General features: G+C 35.4%; 1 protein-coding gene across 2 annotated transcripts in view; it reads left to right on the forward strand.

Annotated features, from left to right (window-relative positions):
- LOC150106457 (solute carrier family 68 member 1-like) overlaps positions 1-21,702 on the forward strand; it is an 89,543-nt gene that overhangs the window by 27,380 nt on the left and 40,461 nt on the right. For both annotated transcript variants that reach the window (XM_090393138.1, XM_090393139.1), the window contains exons 2-3: positions 3,969-4,774; positions 10,460-10,577. In XM_090393138.1, the coding sequence (XP_090249264.1) occupies positions 4,128-4,774; positions 10,460-10,577 (765 nt within the window). In that variant the 5' untranslated portion in view covers positions 3,969-4,127. The remainder of the gene's footprint in view (positions 1-3,968; positions 4,775-10,459; positions 10,578-21,702) is intronic.

Here is a 21,702-nt window from a genome sequence, read left to right on the forward strand (position 1 = left end):
ATTCAGGCCTCCATGGAGTCAAAAGATTCATCGTGGGAGGTCCTTCCTAAGAAACACAAAGTCTATCATACTACTCCGTAAACTCATTAACCGTTCTCACTCTCACCACTCCATCAGGCAATGCATTCCATGGTTCAACTACCCTCCATGCAAAGAAACCACTCCACACCCTCTTGCTCACAGTTTCCTTTTGTAACTTCCAGGGATGGCCTCTTGTCATCACTCCTTCCCACTGTTCAACCAAGCGAAAGAACCCCCCCCCCCGTGTCAACCCTGTAACCACCTCTCAACAGTTTAAAAGTCTCAATCATATCACCTCTTTTTCTTCTATCCACCAAACTCTGCAGTCCACATTCCCTCTGCAAATCCTCATAACTATCATTGTACAGTCCTGAAACCATCTTTGTTATCTGCCTTTGTACCCTTTCCACAGTTAATTTATCCCCTTCAAATCCTGGGGACCAAATCTGAGAACAGTAGTCCAAGTGTGGTCTGATCAGGGTCTTATACAACAGAATGGTAACTGTTTTATCTCTGCAGGTCAGCATCCTTCTCATTATTGCAGCAATCCTCTGTGTTACCTTCCACCTTTGCAATATGTCCCTTAAATTTCAGGTTTCTATCAAACATCGACCCTCAGATCTCTTATCTCCCCTACTTCCTCCAGTATAACTCCTCCCATAGAGTATGCAGTGTCCCATCGATGTTTCCCAAACCGCAAGACCTTACATTTTGCTGCATTAAACTGACATCCCCATTCATTTGCCCATTTATCTAGCTTATTCAAATCATCTTGCAGGGCTGCCGCATCTGTGCTATTACTAATAATCCTTCCCAGCTTCGTATCATCTGCAAACAACTGAATATCCCCTTGCAGTCCACTGACAGTGTCATTTATAAAGATATAAAGTGTCAGATATAAAGGTTAAACAATATAGGTCCCAGTACTGAGTCCTTTGGGACCCCACTTGTAAACCTCTGCTTCCTTGAAACTGCCCCACCATACACAACTCTCTGATACCTATCGGACAGCCAATCCTGAATCCAGTTGACCAATCTGACATCCAGACCCATGTGCTGCAACTTAAATATCATCTTATCATATGGCACCCTGTCAAATGCCTTCGCTAAGTCTAAGAAAATGGCAGTATATACCTTTCCCTCATCTAATGCTCTTATAACTTTATCATAAAAGGCTAGCATATTGCTAAAACAAGAGCGCCCTTTCACAAATCCATGTTGACTCTCACAGATAACATTACCCTCATCTGCCCAATGCTGTATACGGTCCTTCACTACTTTCTCCAAGATCTTACTAACTACTGATGACACACAAACTGGCCTATAATTAGACACTTCCAGTCTGCTACCACCCTTATGCAATGGCACTATCTTACCTTCCTTCCATTCCATGGGCACCTTTCTCGCAGCCAAACTTTCATTGAAAAGCCAGATCAAAGGCACTGTCAGTTCCCTAGCACATTCTCTCAAAACTTGTGGTGAAATACCCTCCAGTCCCACAGCTTTACTGACATCCAGAGTACTCAGTATTTGAAACACTCTCCTCCTGTACCTCTAAACTTCGAACCTGCCCAATCCCTCATTCATAACTTTTTATGGTGTTACAACACAAAAACACTAAATTTAAAAAAGATCTTTATCCAGTGTGATGTTTATATTCCACCATTGTATTTGAGGAAATAAATAGTCTTGATGTCAATAAGGTGATTTAATTTGATGACATATTACCATGTGTCTTAAGGGAATGTTCTAGAGAATTTGCAGTAGCATTGGCATGCCTGTTTAATAAGAGTCTTACAGCAGCACAGGTTCCAAGGGAGTGGAAAGAAGGTAAAATTGTTCCACTGCATAAAGGTGGTGATAAGGCTGTGGCTACAAATTATATTCCAATCTGTATATCTGGAGTTGTGGTTAAGGTACTAGAGAGATTGGTGATAAGTAGGATATAGAAATGGAATGATAACAGCAGTATTCTCAGTGGTTATCAGCGTTTGTTAAAGGGAGATCATGTTTTACTGACTTACTTGGGTATTATAACAAGTTAACAAATGTCTTTGACAAGGGAAATGCATAGACAATAGTATATTTAGATTTTGCATTTGATAGTCTGCCACATGACAAGCTGCTAAGTTAAATAAATTGAAACGGATGGGATTGGATAATGGATTTCTGAGTTAGATTAGTGACTGGCTGTCAGATAGGTATCAGATAGTTGTATATGTCAGTGCAGTATCCCAAAAGAGGAAGGTCATTAGTGGTGTGCTGCAGAGATCAGTTTTTAGACAATTGTTGTTCAATTTGTATATTAATGATATTGGGATGGGTGTAACTAGTAATATGCTGCTGTTTGCAGACGATGCATAATTGGGAAGAGCAATGCAAAATCAAGCAGATATTATTGCCTTACAGTAGGACTTGAATAGATTGCATGAATGGGCAGATAAATGGAACTGTCAGTTCAATGTTGCAAGTGTAAGATTTTGAAATTTGATAAGCAATGATGGAATGCAAAGTATACGCTTGGTGGGGAAACTTTAAAGGAGGTAGAGGAGATGAGAGATCTGGGAGTGGTGGAGAACAAGGACTTGAAATTCAGTTGCCACATTGCACAAGTTGTGAAGACGTCACATCAGATAATGGCAATGATGCAGAGGACCTTGACATACAGAAAGTGGTTATGATGCCATTGTACACTGCTCAAAACAATTAGGAGATATTTTAGTTTCTGTCGGATAATTACAAATTTCTGCAAATAACTATTGGGTACTTTATACATGAATAAATATTTCTTACTTATGGATAGCTTGTAATTGATGAGATATTGTTTAAATAATTGATATTTAACAAATTATACATTTTAGCATGAAATAATTTTAATAAGAATATCCCCTAATTGTTTTGAGCATTATATAAGGTCTTGGATTATTGTGCATAGAATTTGGTCACTAGGTTTTCATAGTGATAAGGATATGCTAGAATGGATCCAGAGAAGATTCACAAAGGTGGTCAGTGGTCTTTGGAATGTGGAGTACGAGGACAGATTGAGAGAATATAAATTGCAAAGCCTTGTGAATAGGAGGAGGAGAGGAGATATGATTGAAAAATAAGCTAGTTAGGGGTTGTTATCAGGTTGACATAGAGGAGATATTTCAGAGAATGAGAGAAGGATGTAAAACAAGAGGCCATTGTGAGAAATTTAATAAGGATGGTGTGAGCAGAGGAGTGAGGAGAAGGTTCTTTGCATAGAGAGTGGTTAGTGAATGGAATGCATTGCCTGTGCGTGTTGTGAATATAGACACATTGAACTAGTTCTAGGCTTGGTTGGATGAGCTTTGTATGTGATAGTGTGTGTGTACCTTCCACAGTGACTCTCTGACTCCATGGAGATCAGATGTTAATAATAATAATAAATGCATATGCTGCCACCAGATAATAATGGTAGCATTATTATCTGATTGACCACTTTAGATATTCCTTCATACCAGGATAGATTACAAAGAAGCTGCAACAAATCTGAAAAGCTATTTTTAGAATTTGTGGCAGCAGTGAATACACTCTCCTATTCTTATCGGTTATGGCTGTATTAATTTACCCACAATTTCTAAAGCCACCTGTAGTCCAGCTATTGGCTATAGTTCTATGTAGCATTTGTAGGACTTAAGTTTTCACTTTTTTTATTACAATTTTGAATATATTACATACTTAATTGTAGCATCTTGTGCTTCTGAGAATTACTTTCGTGTTAGAAAATGCTACTTTTAATCAATAAAATATCAAGACAATAAATTTATAGTTTGTTGTCTTAATATGGTGTGAGTTAATTCTGCTAAAAAATCAATATTAAACTCCTTTCACATAAATATATTAATTTTGTTAATATTTAGGAAACTGCATTTAGAATGTTTGACTTCGTAATGCCTTATTTATTTATTTATTTTTTGTTATAGGTGAAATGAAGACATTAAGTGAAACAAAATGGAAGAGCTGTTTTCAAGGATCTTCAAGTCTTTTATGTATAATGACTGATAAACTATTAAACTCATTTGTTTTTCAGTAATTTAAAAAAAATATGTAAATATTTCTTAGTAATGCTATTCATATAGGGAATGGATCGACCACCTCTGCCTGTTTACTTTGCTTATGGGTCTCTTGCCTTGTTTTTGTCACTTCTGCAGAATATCTTTCTCTTGTATCATATAGAAACTTTTGTATCCATATACAAGATTGATAGGAATGCCTTTTGGTTAGGAGAGTCTGTTTTTTTAATATGGAATTCTTTTAATGATCCACTATTTGGTTGGATAAGTGATCAGTCATATTTAAAGAAATCATCCACTGCTAGTGACCGAGAAATAATAACAAAACGTATAAAAGCTTTAGCAAGAAATGGACCACTACTTGCTTTTGCATTTATGACTGTATGGTATCCATGGTTTCCAGCTGGACTTCAGTTTGTTTTATGTCTTTGTTTGTATGATAGTTTTCTGACAATTATTGACTTACAACATTCAGCTTTATTAGCAGATCTAGCTGTATCTGCTAATATTAGGGCAAATTTTAACAGTTTTAACTCATTCTTCAGCTGCATAGGGTCTTCATCAGTATTTCTTTCGTATGTGTTTTGGGATCGTAGTCATCCTCATATGTTTCGAATGTTTTGTTTTGTTTTAGCCATCATGTCTGCTGTAGGATTTCGAGTGAGCTGCTCATATCTTAAAAAATGTTTTTGTGACTCGACAACAAATTTTAAAAGGTAAGTCTTTTTTTTTTATGTTATATTATAGTATGCGAGATAAGTATGAAAATGTTTGTTGAATGCAGTATGTGATTTTACTGAAGAATCATATAGATAATAATAAATCATAAATCAAAAAATAAAATAAAATAAATAAATAAAATATAAACGTATATCCAGTCAACTCATCTTGAAGTTCTGCATTACATCTTCTCTACTTACTTTTCTTGCAGTTTGTTACATTGACTTCATAATTGTTTTTACTATTAATAGGACTCAACAAGTACACTCACCTATTTAGTAGCAACACGCCAGATGGACTGTGAGCTACTAAATAAAAAGAAATATTCTACTTTTGAAAAATAATTTTTTGAACAAAATCTTTTTTTTTACTTTAAGAAAACAGAAGAATGTGTGTAATATAGAAGGTCATTCTAATAACAAAAATAATGTTAACAAATTATATTTTTCCTGATATCAATACTGACTTTTTTTTTTTTTGAATCGTTGTTGCAAAGAAAATGTCCTCTGAACATTCATCATTGCCCCTAATCACTTTATGGAACTCCAATTAACTTATTAGGTCATAAAATTAAAAAAAAAATCACAGGGGAGATATAGGACAAGTACATTTTTTTCATAGCGAATAGAATTTGCATAATTTATTGAATGCTAACTGTTATTATCACAGACTTTTTGGAGTCAAATTTGACATGGGAGAATCGTTCCATACTGTTGGTGTGCGCATGTCTTCAGTGATTATCTCACTTGCAATACCTTCTGGAAACATATTTCACATATATCCTCCCACCGCTCTAAAGGTATGGCGAGACATTGGAATTTTTGTAGGAATAATGTTCTCTTTTTTCTGTCTTCTGAATAATCTCCTTGCTATTAATTGCATCTGTTCCTCTTACTAACCTATACAGCTCTGTCTTGGATTCCTTCTGTTTACCATTTTCTTCTATCTATGAGGGTGGTCTGAAAAGTTCTCAGCCTCGACCATAGATGGCAACACTATCGGCAAGATTTTTTTTTTATCTAAGTTGATACATCTGTCATAAGCATCCATGTGAAATTGCAAGTCATTCTATCACGTAGTTTTATACAGCTGTCTGAAGCGAAAGCATTGTCTGTATCCCTTGAAATGGATAAAATTGAGTATCGTGCAGTTATAAAATTCTTTGTAAAAGAAGGTTTAACGCCAAAAGAAATTCGTTCAAAGTTCATAAAAGTTTATGGACACTCTTCTTTGTTTTCGAAAATTAAGAAATGGGCTGCCGAGTTTCAATGTGTCTGTACCAGCCTTGAAGATGATCCACATGAAGGACGTCCAAAAAGTGTAACAACACCAGAAATCATTGATCAAGTGCACGATATGGTATTGGATGACCAGCAAGTCAAAGTACATGAAATTGCTGAGACTATAGGCATTTCAAAAGAACATGTAGGATATATTTTGCATGAAGAATTGCAAATGAGAAAGCTTTGCGCAAAATGGGTGCTGTGCTTGCTCACAACAGATCAAAAACTCACTCACATGAAAATCTCTGAAGAGTGCTTGGAGCATTTTAACGAGAATAAAACTGATTTTGTGCGTTGATTTATTACTATGGATGAGACGTGAATTCACTATTACACACCAGAGTCCAAACAGCAGTCAAAACAGTGGACAGAAGCCAGTTGTTCAGTGCCAAAGAAGACAAAAGTCTGTTCCATCAGCAGGAAAGGTCATGACATCGGTGTTTTGGAAATTTTGGGAACTAAAGGCATTTTGTTTATTAATTATCTTGAAAAGGGTAAAACAATAACCGGGGAATATTATTCTGATCTTTTAACCTGACTAGATGAAAAAATTCATCAGAAAAGATCCGGTTTGCAGAAAAAAAAAATCATCTTTCATCAGGACAATGCACCTGTCCACAAAGGTGTTTTGGCAATGGGAAAATTAAGTGATCTGCACTATGGAGTGTTGGAACATCCACCCTGTTCCCCAGATTTGGCTCCCTCTGACTTCTATCTCTTCCCAAAACTAAAACTCTTCCTCATTGGTGAGCGTTTTTCTTCGAATCAAGAGGTGATTTCAGCTGTAGAGGGGTATTTTGCAAATATTACTGAGAACCACTACAGGAACAGGATAATGGTGCTGGAGCATCACTGGAATAAATGTATTAGTCTTAAGGGAGATTATGTTGAAAAATAAAAATAATTTTGAAATTATAAATTCATTTTTTCATTGTTAGGCCGAGAACTTTTCAGACCACCCTCGTAGTTGTAAAATTCACATTTTCTGAATTGGGCTTCATTGTTAATATTATTATATTTACTTGCACCTGAACCTTTTAGTGTTTTTTTTCTGTTCTTCCCAAAAATCCAGGTGATTTAATCTCTATACTGGATGTAGTCTAATCACACTTTGAAAAAAAAACTCTTCTTGGTCTCTCTAGTTGTTTCCTTATCAGTGTGGCAATCTTTTGTCACACTGATAAGAACACTTACACTCTGAACCTCGGTTTCTTGTTTCTGTTTATTAATTATAAATGGTTTGAGGAGGGACTGATTATATATGGATAATATAAAACTGATGTCTTAAGAAACAAATAATGCTGTGGTAGTAGCTATGCAAAAAGTATTTCAGCAAAATTAGATTCTACAACAAGTATGACTTAAGGATAGTTATTGTCTGAGTTCTGCCCCTAACTCTCTATGCGATACATACTTCTTTTCCTTTTCACATACAATTTGTATTCCTAGCAGAGAATCATTCACCTTTTAAAATAAGACATCTGTTTAAAATAAGCTATCTATTGTACTTAACGGTACAATCTAGTTAGACAAGAAAACTTGTTTAGAGGAGAAAACATGCATCCAAAGGTAATAGTTAACTAACTTTATTTAGTTATTCAATTATTAGATCGATTTTTGGCTTTGGTCACCAAGTCAGATTAATGGATGCACAGATATAAACTATTCCCATGCCAGTAGGCACATTAACAGGAAGGCATAGACTGATTGTTAAAAGGTGGGATCTTCAAGTCCTAATTGGCATGCTCTATGAGTGAAGTGATGGGGCTCTTGCTCATTTTGCTGAAGGCCTCAAGATTACCTACCAGATTTGGGTAAGGTGAGGCAGTCATGTTTATTTAAATTCAGAGAATATTGTAGTGTGGTGGCAGATTCCAGGAACAGTCTTTCAGATTTGTATCTGCTTCTGTATAATAGAGGTTTCCCCTCCTGTTGAATCCTGTGATCTGTCATTGCCATGGTTAACTGCTCCAAAATGTTTATAGTCTAGATCAGGCGTTCCCAACCCTGTGCCCACGGGCACCATGGCGCCCGTCAATCAATTTGTGTGTGCCTGCCGCTGTTTAACCGTGTGCCATATAGTTTGAAATAATCACGTGCACATCACGCAACAATTCATGGCATGCTATATGACGCATGCATTAATGACATGACGAATATTAAATGCATACAATGTGAAGTAGACACGCATTTGAAGTTGTTCATTATCTGTTGCTAGTTATATGCTCATAATTTAAACGGTGTCTTGTACTTAAATTTTTGAAATATTTTGATTTTTAATCCTAAAATGAGTGAATCAAGTAAAAGACAATGAACCTATAATTTTAACACTGACTGGAAGAAAGCATATTGTTTCATTAATTTTAAAGCTAATTGTGTTTGTTTGTTGTGCAACAGTAGCGTTGCAATTCCGAAAAAATAGATGGTGCCCGTCTCCCTACCGGTATTTTAGAATGTGTTCTAGGAAACAAAAAGGTTGGGAACTCTGGTCTAGATAATGGACATAGTTCCTGTTTATCCAGGCAGATGTTAGCTGTTCTTCCAGTTTGTCTGCAGTATGTTAATTTGCAAGAGCAGGGAATATTGATCTACATGATCAATCTTTTTGGTGAGTAGATATGGGTAACTAATTTTTGGTTTGATTTTAAAGGAAGTTTGTATATAGTCTCTTTTAAGGTTGCGCAATATGTTTTTTTAATGTCCCTTATTTAAGGGATGGCAGTAGACTTTTGTATGATCTGGATTTTAGTGGGGTCAGGTTTGCAGGATGGATGGAAAGTTCTGTTCATTTTATGAGAGGGGGAGTGATGCCATTGGCTGAAAAAGTGTCCTGTGTATTCGTGTGTGTGATTGATTTCATTGGATAAGCACTGAACAAATGGTCCTTTTCTCTATTTACTAAGGTTTTGATAACAACATACTGTTAGGAGGGAGCGATGCAATAAATGATGACTTTATCTACTTGTGTGGGTAAGGTTTCCTTTAGACAGAAAAGGATAAGGATCTGCAGGGTAGACTAGTGACCTGAGTGTCAAAGAAGGGCAGACATTTTTTTCAACCTTTTTGTAGTGAAACAGATGTTAGCTGTTATGATGTGTTAAAACATTTCCAACGGTCATTCTCCATATGGCTCTTGGCCAGGATATGATAGTCTCTAATTTGAGTACTCTTTTTTAGCACATGGTATTGATCTCTGATTAGGGCAACATTTTTTTTTTTTGGTCATACTTACGGTGTTCAAGGACTATAACACCATTATCTACCTTATTCTTGTTTGTGCTAGTTCAGCTAAGGACAAATTCCTTTGGGGGGGGGGGGATTGCATCCTTCAGAATATTACTAATGTCGCCAGATATTATTTGTACTTTGATACTTCATTCTATTTTTGCCATGATTTGTAAACTAAGTATTTTCTTTACTGCTATTATATAGCTGTGTCTCAGGTGGAGGGCATTGATAGCTTCATTATTGAGCTGATAGATTAATTACAGTTTGTTCTGGTGGCAACTGAAGCTTTTGATTCTTTTTGGCTGAATTATTGAATTTTTAGATGTGGCAGGCCATCACTAAAAGATACAGCTTACAGACTTCCTTTAAACCATACCAAAAATAAGCTACCCTTTTCTGCTTACAGAAGATCCTGTCTATCATGTAGATAGAGAGGATACCATGTAGATCATTGCCCCCAGTATTTTCTGCTCTTGCAGACTGACATATTTTGGACACTAGAAGAGTAGCCAACATCAGGCTGGATGTAACCTCCAACAATATATCCCCACCAAGCATAAATTCTGCATCTTATCTTTGTTTCCCAAATTCTACTCTGTTTCTGTAAATTCTACATCCCATTTTGCTCTTTAAAGAATGCACCATACTCTACTGTGAAGATTGGTTTCTGAGGGATTTGGGAAGCTTAGGACTGTGCAGATGATCCATCTGCACAGTCCTAAGATTGATACAGATATGCAGATGATGAATCATCAGCATATCTATACCAAACTTTAGGTTTGAGGAGGTTAAAGCTTTTCATGTTGAGTTTCAGAAAAGATAGCACTTTCTTATTCTCTCTGAAACCCAAGGGATGCATTTGACTACTATTAGTCAGTTGTATGTCTTTATAATATCAGCATGTGCTGCATCAACAACTAGTTAGTTGGTTTATGTAACCAACTAACTAGTTGTTGTTTATGTAACCCTGGTTGATAGTGCATATGAACATGCTGTTCCTATAACAGGTGTTTGTTCTTCATAACTTTTTTTTTTATTCTTTAGAAATTGTTGATATTGATTAATAAAGTAAAAATGACTTCTTGTATATGAAAAATAATTAAACTCTACTTTAATTATTAAAAAAATGTAGATCATATCCATTCATTCAAGTATTCATGTATATTTCAGATTACAAGTGGATTCTGTTAAAACAATTCCAAGTACTGCCCATTGTCTAAAATCATATATTATGCAACTAAGCAAGCATAAAAACTTCCACTGGTTCACTGCAATGAACTTGATACAGGTAGGTTTCAAAATTTTTCAAGCATTAGCTGTAATAAATAAATAACGAATAACATCTTATTTGGTGCAAAGTTCTTTTCAGTGTTCAAAATTTCAACCATCGATCATAAATTATACAGTACTAGTATAGTGAATCAGCTTTATTTAATGTAAGAAGTTGCTTATAAGGAATTCAGAGTTAAAGTTTAAAATAAGTACTTATGTTTTTTGGAGTGAGAAAGTACTTCCTGACTGTAAAGGATAGATCAGGCCTTCTTATTTAGAACTGATGAATCCAGAAAGGATGGGGGAATAAGTTTTATATTATTCCCTTCCAGAAATCACAACAAAATATTGTGAATTTTAAGTTTAAAGAAAAATAATAATCTTTTTTATATTTCTCAGTTCTGAATTATCATACCAAAGAAACAAGCTGTCTTTCCTGTTATATTATATTGTACTACCTCTAACAATTATCTCATATGCTATCCAGTCAGAACATTGTCTACTCCATTATTTCATAGTCAGTCATTCCAGCTTGCCAGGTTGCACTTGTATCATTGTGAAAGCCAATGTATATGATACTGGAGGTCTGATGTATTCATTTGAAATTGTTGATCAACATGGGCAAGCAATGTGATCTGAAAGACTTTGAAAGGTAATCCAGAAATGGAAGTATCCTTTCACTCTTGGAATACCTTACTACAGCACACTTGATATTTACCTGGGAATCTATTGGATCCCTGATACCTATGCTATGAGTGCTAAAAAGTACCTGTTCATTATGGTTGTTAATGTACATTCATGTACATTAATATGTTAATGTACATGGATCAACGCAGATCATATAAAAATCACAGTCCAACAAAATATAAAGAGGTTCAAAAAATTATTAAAGGCAAGATCAAAGAAGCAAAAGAAATCTGGATGAATGAAAAATGTAGAGAAATTGAAATTCTACAAGAAAAGCATGACAGTTTTAATCTGCACAAAAAGCTGAAAGAGACCTCAGGTATATTTAAGAAAAAAACAACTGTGTCCTTCGAAACAAAAAGGGAGAAATAATATCAGAAAAAGATGACAAAATACAAGAATGGGTGAAATATGTAGAAGAACTCTTTTCTGATAACAGACGGAACCAGAAAATACTTATGAACAGATGGATGGTCCATGCATTTTAAGATCAGAGGTAGAATGGCAACTGAACTCAGCTAAAAATGGTAAAGCCTTAGGCCCTGATAGAATACCAGCAGAAATAGTAAAGTTATTAGAAGGTGACAACATTGCTATATTAGTAAAGCTATTTAATAAGGTCTACGATACAGGCATATTCCCACAAGACTGGTTACAGTCGACCTTCATCATGCTACCTAAAAAAGCAAATGCGAAAACTTGTAATGACTATAGAATGATCAGCCTAATGAGTCATGTTCTCAAAATGTTCCTGAAAATAATTCAAAAAAGAATATACAGAAAATGTGCAGACACCATCAGTGATACCCAGTTTGGCTTTAGAAACTGTTTGGGAACAAGAGAGAGGCTCTTTTCTTCTCTCAAATCTTATTCCAAAAATGTATCGATCAAAACAAGGAAGTATTCATTTGCTTCATTGACTTTGAGAAAGCATTTCATAAAGTCCAACATACTAAAATGATTGCACAATTAAAGAGAATTGGATTAGATGTTAAAGACATCAGGATCATTCAAAACTTATATTGGAACCAAAAGGCATCTGTTCAAGTTGATGACATTATTACAGACCCCATTAACATCAAACAAGGAGTGAGGCAAGGATGTGTGCTGTCACCTCTTCTTTTTAACATATACTCAGAAGCCATATTTCAAAAAATCTTAAAAGGAAGGGATTAATGTAAATGGTGAAATCATCAGTAACATCCGATATACTGATGACACAGCTCACCTGGCTGACAATATTCAGGATCTTCAAAATCTTCTGGAACTAGTGAATGAAGAGAGTGAAAAAATGGGATTAAAAATAAATATCACCAAAACTAAATTCATGATCATAAGCAAGAAACCAATTCTTAATTCATCACTTTCTTTAAATGAGAAACGAATAGAAAGAGTGACAAAGTTTAAATATCCCGAATGCTGGTTAAATGAAGAATGCAATCCAGAAATGGAAATGAAAGTTAGAATTGAAATGGCAATGAAAAATTTTCTCCTGATGAAATCAACACTGTGTAATTGCAACTTAAACTTAGAGCTTAGAGTATGCATGGTTAAATGCTATGTATGGTCTATACTGCTGTACGGTGCAGAAACTTGGACCTTGAAGACAACATCAATAAAAAAAACTTGAAGCCTTTGAGATGTGGTTATACAGACAAATGTTAAAAATCCCATGGACAGCAAAAACGTCCAATCAGGAAATACTGTAACAAATGGGGAAATCACGTGAACTTTAAGATACCATAAAAAGAAGGAAAACTGCATATCTTGGTCACCTACTTCGTAATAAAAAATATAAAATACTTCAATTGGTTATAAAGGGGAAGATAAATGAAAGAAGAGGACAAGGAAGACGAAGAAAATCTTGGCTGGCAGACATCAGACAGTGGACTCGCATGAGCTCTGAGGGGCTGTTTAGAGTGGCTGAGGATCACTCAAAATTTGCCAAGGTGGTCGCCGAGCTCCGATAGGAGATGATACTCAAAGAAGAAGAAATGTACTTCCTTCATAGTAACTGTTTTCTCAGATGTTCCAGCAGGATAATGCACTGTGTTATCTTGCTGATATAATCAAGAGGGCATTTTCCAAACACAGAAGTGACTTTCAGATGTTACCGTGACTACTAAATTTATCAGATTTGAATCCATGTTGGTATTGGAATCCCACAGCATGCACATTTGCGGAGCTATAGAAATCATTACAAATAACTCTCATCTCTTGATGAGCATTATTTGCAATGTGATACAGCATATGTCAGTTTCTAAGACAGTGGTCATAATATTTTGACTACATGTTGTGTATCTTTTGCGGCCCAGTTCACACTGCCTCTTGGGTTATTTGTACCAACCATCACCACAATCTTATCTGCATTTTGTCCTTTCCTGATCTTCATACTCATGCTCACTGTTATTCTGAAAGGACTTCTCTGATATTCTATTCTGCACATTGAATCATCAAATCTCCATATATCATGTTACTCAACTACATTTCTCTTGCACTGATATCACCTGTCCTGGCTTCTGCATCTTCTCTTATCTCTCTCTCTCTCTCTGTTTCTCTGACACTACCATTCTCTTCCACTTCTTCTAACTCTTATTCCTTCATTCTTCTGACTTTTCCTTAGATCCACTTTTGTTCTATTTGCATCAGTTAACTTTGTCTGAGGTCTTCTAATTTTTCTGTTAATTTTTCCTTCTCAACTCATTTATCAAAGCTTTCACTTCCTTTCTCAACACCACTGTTTCTCTCTCTAAACATTCTGCCTTCATCCACCATTTATCCATACGTCCCTTCTTTTTATGTCATATGGTGATCATCATTCATTATGGTAAAATTATACAGACTACCGCCTTGTCAAAAGCAATAACTTTAATTTTCTGATGTTTCAACTTTTGCATTAAGGTCATCATCATGCACACTTATATGCATATACAGCTGCTTGGAAAGAGGTCAGTGGACACCATAGTGGGATAAACTAACAACCATGATGCCCACCTTAATAAGATGTAGGACTTTCTTTCACTGCGATGACTTTGGCAATCCTACGGAGCATACTTTTCGCAAGTGTACAGTAGTGATCAATGAAAATCTTGGACTATTTTTCCTGTAGGCATATAATAAGATCCTGGACTGTTGTGAGGCAGATGTCTCTGTCTTCACCTGATATTCCAGTTCATCCCACGGATGTTCAATAGGGTTGAGATCAGAGCTCTGTGGAGGCCATTCAAGTGCAGTGACATTCGTTTCCACAAACCACACAGTTACAGCAGCATCCTGTATGACACAGTGCATTGTCTTGCTGAAAGAGACAGTAGTCAGTTCCATGGAAATACCATAAAGTAGGAAGCATTGCATTGTTCAGAATGTTCAGATCTCTCTCAGAGACACTGGATTCTGTAAACCCTTAGGTGGGTAAGGTAAAAAAGGGGATCTTTGAATGTGTTACGTATACTTTTAATTTTTCAGGGGGTTTGAAAGTTGTCTTCATTTTTTATTAATGTAGTGTTCTATCAAATTTTTTTCTGATATTCCTGTAATGTATGGTATGGCTATGGCATTTTTGTAATCTTTTTGCATTTCATGCAATTATTGTGGAGGATCTTATGAACTTTTTTTTTATTGTAACCATTCTTTATAATGGTTTGGCTAATAATTTCATATTTCTTTTTAAGCACCTGCTCATCAGAGCAAATTGTTAGGACTCTATGTAAATAAATATAAATAACCATAAATCTTCATTGTTGAGTGTGATGTTTTTAATTTTGTTTATGAAGTGTTGTGTATTTTTTTTATGTAAGAGGGACAGTGATTTACCAACTCTTTGAGACAACTTTTTGTTTCCTTAAATCGTATACAATGAATGCTGACCACTGTGTAACCTTGAAAAAGAAAAAAAAAATTAAGATAAATTAGCTGTTCCATACATTAAATGATTATCAGAAAAAATAAACATAATACTACACTAAAGATTTGTTTAATCTGACCCACACATGAAAGTTTACATGACCAATAACATATATGTGGGCAAAACAATGTTGGCAGGGATGTGATGTGAAACCATGCTTCTGAAAAGACTGGTTATGCAATCTGAATGCCATCTTTAAACTGCCTGCAAATTAAAGAACTTATTCAACCCCTCCAAGGTATTCCTTCCTCCCCTGGCCCACCTTAACATGTGCAGTATTCAGTGCAACTGTAACCTTGACATATATAGACTAAACTAGATGCATGATTCCCATCCAGAAAAAGTAACACAAATGATATGTTAAATTTAATAACTGTGGTAAATCTGGCATTTCTAATCATACTCTACACAGAACTGACTGGAGAGATACCTGTTCTTTACACCAAAACCTGGTCTGAGTGCAAATTTAAAGGAGCCTGTGAAATTCTAATTAATCACCGTAATTTCAACAGTAATTATCAATGGTCACTAGTGTTGTCATAAAGGGAAGTAGTAGTGCAGCACATATGTAGATAATTCTTTCTGTTGTAGTAAATATTCACAATTTTGATAATCATTACTAGTAGTATTTTACTTAGATACTGTGATTGTGTTTGTTTGTGAATCTTATTACATGATATTGTTTAAAAAAGCATTTTATAGAGCACCAATTCATACAAAAAAAATGGCAGCCAAGGCTTCCTTATGCAATGAGTTTATTATGAGGGATTTTGTGATGTGTGTGTGTATGCATGTTCCATGTGAGGGATTTTGAGAAAGCAAAGATTGAGTTTGCTGTCTCAGTATCACAGAACTGCTAAGGGCAATGATTGCTAATGGGTTCATGAGAAGATTGTGTAGGAGAAATATGTGCAGTTTATAGACATCTGGAATGAATATGATAGGCAAAAAGACTTGGTTTTGGTTTGGAGAGTGTTCAGTGATAAGTTGGAAGTATAAAATCAGGGAATTAGTGGTATCTAGAGGGATTTAGTCAAATGTGTCTGGCTACTCCTGGAACAGATGAGTGTCAATACAGAAATGTTCATGAATTGCCAGGTACACTCCCAGGTTTCATATTGAATCATTTTGAATTGGTTGATAATGACATTATGGGAATTGTGGGCTCAAAGGGATATTGAAACACATATACATGAATCAGAAATGAAAAGGAGGAGTTTTTGGCATTGATCAGCTGATCTTGGTCAAAAATTATTGGCATTACCAAGACATGGTTTACAGAAGATGTAGATACAGGGATATAATGTAAGGGGTTATTGTATTTTCAGACAGGATAGAGAGAATAGGACAGGAGGAGGGATATTACTGATTATAGCTGAAGAACTTCAGCCAACAAAAATAGAAGTTGAGGATTTTAGGTGTGAGGAAGATGGTTTGTTTGGTGCTGTCTGATGCAAAATTGTAGTTTGTACTCCTTGAAGATGTCTCAGTGACAAATGAAATGTTGGAAGAATTAAAATAGTTTTTAATCCTTTCTTAGTTCCATTAATACTCCATTAAACCTCCATGATGAAACTTATAATACAATGGGTAGCAAATTTTTGAAGCTTTGATAGTTATCTGAAACAACATGTATGAGAACCTACTAGAAGAGATAGGATCTTAGATTTCACAATAACATCAGAGGAATTAATGAGGGCCCATATCAATTATTTAGAACCTCTTTATAAAATTGCAGTCATTTGACTTTAGGAGAATTAATCATCCAAATATCCACACTGATAAAATATATCAAAATGAGCTTCGTGTCCATGTTATTTCAATAGTATCCAGATTTTATATAAACTTCATGGTCACTTTATATAATGACATGTAATTATTGACATAAGAAGACCCAGTTTGGTGATTAATAACTAAGGGAGAGAATAATTATTATAAAGCATACATCAAGGGTAGAATTTCAAATAAAACTAACTTTAAAGGTTAATTTTTATGGCTATTTTGCTTATTTTTGTTTAGCAGTACCCCTTTTTATGATGTCATTGGCTGTTTACTCAATTTTTAGGGCATTGCTGATATTTTAAAGATATAGATATATATGAAGAATATAAGGAAGGAATAACATACTTTTGTAGAATGTTTGGTTGTCATCTTATTGATCAGCATTTGGCATATGGTGATAATACTGAAGTAAGCATGACTGAAAGGAAGGGGCAGGGGTTGGAAATGTGGAGATAGAGAGAGAGAGAGAGATGTGGAAGAATTGTGGGTCAGACACAAGGTATGTGAAATTTAAAACCCAGATTTTGAGGGTGGGTGGTGAATTCTTTGGGAAGAAGTTGAAAGATAGGAATTTTTTTGGGGAAAGGATAAGGATAGAATATGATGAAAACAAAATTAGGGATGGGAGTAATGGAGTGCGACCCATTTTGATTGTGTGCCGTCTTCGGAGCTGGTGGGAAAAGTGGAGGCTGTGCCATGTCAGCATGGTGTTTTTGTCTTCAGTGTATCTGTGTTGTTTTCTATTGGTCGGAGTCGTGATCTAATTTTTGTTTTGGAGCTTCAAACTCTCGGAGATTATATGGAAGTGGTGAACGTTTATTGAGTTTTTTTGTCACAATTTATGGATATTGTTTCCGTTCTAAGCATTGTTTCATTTTCCTATATATCTACTATTACGGCTTTGTCGATTTTTGGGTATTCTTCTGTTCAAGAGTGTGGACTGCTATTTCTGTTTTTCCTGTATTTTATATTCTGTTTTTCTTTTGGTTATTATGTTCTTATTGCTTAGATGTTCTAGAATTGGTATACTGCAGTCAGGAAAGTGTTCCATGACTGCTCGGAAGTATTCCAGAACACTTCCATGACTACGGTCATTAATCAGGCCACTGTTGTTGGATTATGGTGCATCCCAGTTTCACTCACCAAGGTTTTATTGATGTTGAGAATTCTGTGTAATTAGAATTGATTCAAAATTGTAGAGGGATTTTAGTATGATAATCATAAGAATTTGTGGATTAGTTGTAATCTGATGAATTTATCTAATAGACGGAGAGGATATTTAATTGAAGTTTATGTTAGTTCAGGAAATTGCTGCATTTGCCTGAACCAGGCTCTACTAGAGGGCATAATAAATATACTGAAGAAGTATAAGACTTTTTATGAATGTTAGTCAAGTGAATTTTAATTTTTCGTCCTACTAGTTTCACCGATTTTTGCTATCAGCATCTTCATGGATACAATTGGTAAGCGATATGAAAGTAACAGACTAGGTTTTAACTGACAGTTCTAATTCATACAAAATTAGTATTGTGCGAGACAATGCGTGTGTCTCGGGAACATGATTTATTTGTTACGAGACATAATGTAATTGGCGTGAAAGTTCATTTCTTTGATGTTTAGTGATCTGATTAAAGCTTTCCAAATTTCCGGTAGGATTAGACCTTGATTTTTATTTAGATTTCCTGTTGAACGGGTGACCATAGCAGCCTCTTTGAAGGTTCTGGAATGGTAGTTCTCTTCTATATAGGGCATATGACTCTTATCCCACTCAATAAGATGGTTGGTAGAGGCAAAGTGGGAAGAAAGGCCTGAAATATCTTGTCTATTGTTTCTAACATAGCCTATGTGCTCTTTCTGTCTCGTTTCGAAGCTTCTAGAGGTCTGACCAACATAACTAACACCACAGGAGCAAGGTATATTACAAGGTATACTCCAGAGTACTTGTAGAAAGGATGAGGGTCTTTCGGTGATCTTAAAAATTTCCGAATAGTATTGACCGACTTGAATGCTATAATATTGTGTGGTTTTAGAAGGATAGCCAATTTTTTGGAAATGCTGCTGACAAATGGAATAGTTATAGTATTGATGTATTGGGTGTCATCACATTGTCTTTGTGGTATCCGAAAAGAGGATATTGTTGCAGAGTCTTTTAGGATAACCATTTAAGGATAGCTCTCTGGATATTGTAGTTAATTCTTTTTGTAAGTCATCTTGGTCTGTTGTGTAATATATAGCTCTTTTCTTAAGCATATGGATAATGCTAAGTTTCTGGGATATATGATGAGACAAGTTGAAATGGAGGTAACATCCAGTATTTGTAGGTTTTCTATATACAAACATGTTGATACTGTTATTGGTTTGCTTTTTTTATTAGGATGTCTAGAAATGGAAGTTTTTCATCTTTTTCAATTTCTAATGTGAATTTGATGGTATGGTGGAAACTATTGATTTGGTTGAGATAATCCATTATTTCTTCTTTCGTATGATTCCAAATGATAAAGATGTCATATACATATCTGTACCAAGTTTTCGGTTTTGGAGTAATTTGAGATAAGATTTTATCCTCTGGGTTCCATGAATAAGTCAGCACAAGAAGGAGAGAGGGGGGTGGGCTACCCATGGCTAATCCAGTAAGTTGTTTGTAGGCTGTTTTTTGCCAAACGAAATAGTTCAAAGTTAAACAATGATTGAACAAAGTAGTGATGTTTCTTGGGTACAAGTTGTCTAAGATGTTGATGACTTCCACAACTGGAATGTTTGTAAGCAGAGATGTGATGTCAAGGCTTGCTAGTATATCATCTTCCGAGATAGGGATGTTTTTTTTTAAGTTTTCAATAAAATCTTGTTGAAACATCCCTATCTCTGAAGATGATATACTAGCAAGCCTTGACGCGCATCTCTGTTTATATATATATCCCAGAAACTTAGCATTATCCATATGCTTAAGAAAAGAGCTATACAGCACACCACAGACCTGGATGAATTACAAAAAAGAATTAACTACGATATCCAGAGAGCTATCCTTACATGGTTATCCTAAAAGACTCTGCAACAAGATTCTCTTTTCGGATATACCAGAAAGAAAACGTGATGACACCCAATACATCAGTACTATAACTATTCCATTTGTCAGCAGCATTTCCAAAAAATTGGCTATCCTTCTAAAACCACACAATATTAGAGTAGTATTCAAGCTGGTCAATACTATTCGGAAATTTTTAAGATCACCGAAAGACCCTCATCCTTTCTACAAGTACTCTGGAGTATACCTTGTAATATACCTTGCTCCTGTGGTGTTAGTTATGTTGGTCAGACCTCTAGAAGCTTCAAAACGAGACAGAAGGAGCACATAGGCTATGTTAGAAACAACAGACAAGATATTTCAGGCCTTTCTTCCCACTTTGCCTCTACCAACCATCTTATTGAGTGCGATAAGAGTCATATGCCCTATATAGAAGAGAACTACCATTCCAGAACCTTCAAGGAGTGGTGTTAGTTATGTTGGTCAGACCTCTAGAAGCTTCAAATCGAGACAGAAGGAGCACATAGGCTATGTTAGAAATAACAGACAAGATATTTCAGGCCTTTCTTCCCACGTTGCCTCTACCAACCATCTTATTGAGTGCGATAAGAGTCATATGCCCTATATAGAAGAGAACTACCATTCCAGAACCTTCAAGGAGGCTGCTATGGTCACCCGTTCAACAGGAAACCTAAATAAAAATCAATCCTAACAGAAATTTGGAAAACTTTCGTTAGATCACTAAACATCAAAGAAATAAACTTTCACGCCAATTACATTATGTCTCGTAACAAATAAATCATGTTCCCAAGACATGTGCATTGTCTCGCACAATACTAATTTTGTATGAATTAGAACTGTCAGTTAAAACCTGGTCTGTTACCTTCATATCGCATACCAATTGTATCCCTGAAGATGTCGATAGCAAAAATCGGTGAAACTAGTAGGACGAAAAATTAAAACTCACTTGACTAACATTCATAAAAAGTCTTATAGTTTATTATACAAGTAGTCAAGAAAAGAAAATCACACATACTGAAGAAGAGTTAGAACAAGTATGCAAAGATTTATTTTTTACCTTTAGAGTAGAAAATGTGTGATGGCCATTAACAAGCTATACAATAAATGGTGAAGTGATATAATTTTATGAAAGAATTAAATAGTTGCTATGGCTTGGAGGATACATTACTTAAGATTTATGTATAATTACCTGATTCAGCAGTGTATACAAGTTGTCCCCTGTGGGGGTGGTGAATTTCATGGTACTTGTATCTATTTGGCTACAGTGGTGAGATTAGTCACTGTATCTTTCACCAGCTGTTTGTGTTTTTATTTTTCAGGTTTAGTCTCAGATTGTGGTTGCAGAGATTGTTCCCCCCCCCCCTTAAGAACATTCTGACCCTGAACACATTTGGTAGTAGTTGCATGTACATCTTGTTATAAATGTGAAGCTGGGTAGTCAGTGAAGTACATGTTGTTGTCACTCAGCCTTGCACCTCCTGGTTAATGAGATGCAATAATAAAATAATAATAAAAATAATTAATGAACTGAGTATATTAATTCATTTAATGTCCATGTTATTATTGTTATTATTATCAGCATTTCACAAAGCCAGAATCCTGATGCTGGTACAAAAGAACTAACATTAAAACTCTGGCTGGTTATATTTTGTTGAAATCCTTACAAAAAAAAATTAGGATGCTTTAGTAAGTTCATTTCAGTTGGATCTAGTATTGAAGATTTCG

Source organism: Typopeltis vanoorti, chromosome 5 (assembly GCF_054136105.1).
Source record: "Typopeltis vanoorti isolate ZY-2024b chromosome 5, IOZ_Tvanoo_1.0, whole genome shotgun sequence".
Classification (NCBI taxonomy): domain Eukaryota; kingdom Metazoa; phylum Arthropoda; class Arachnida; order Uropygi; family Thelyphonidae; genus Typopeltis; species Typopeltis vanoorti.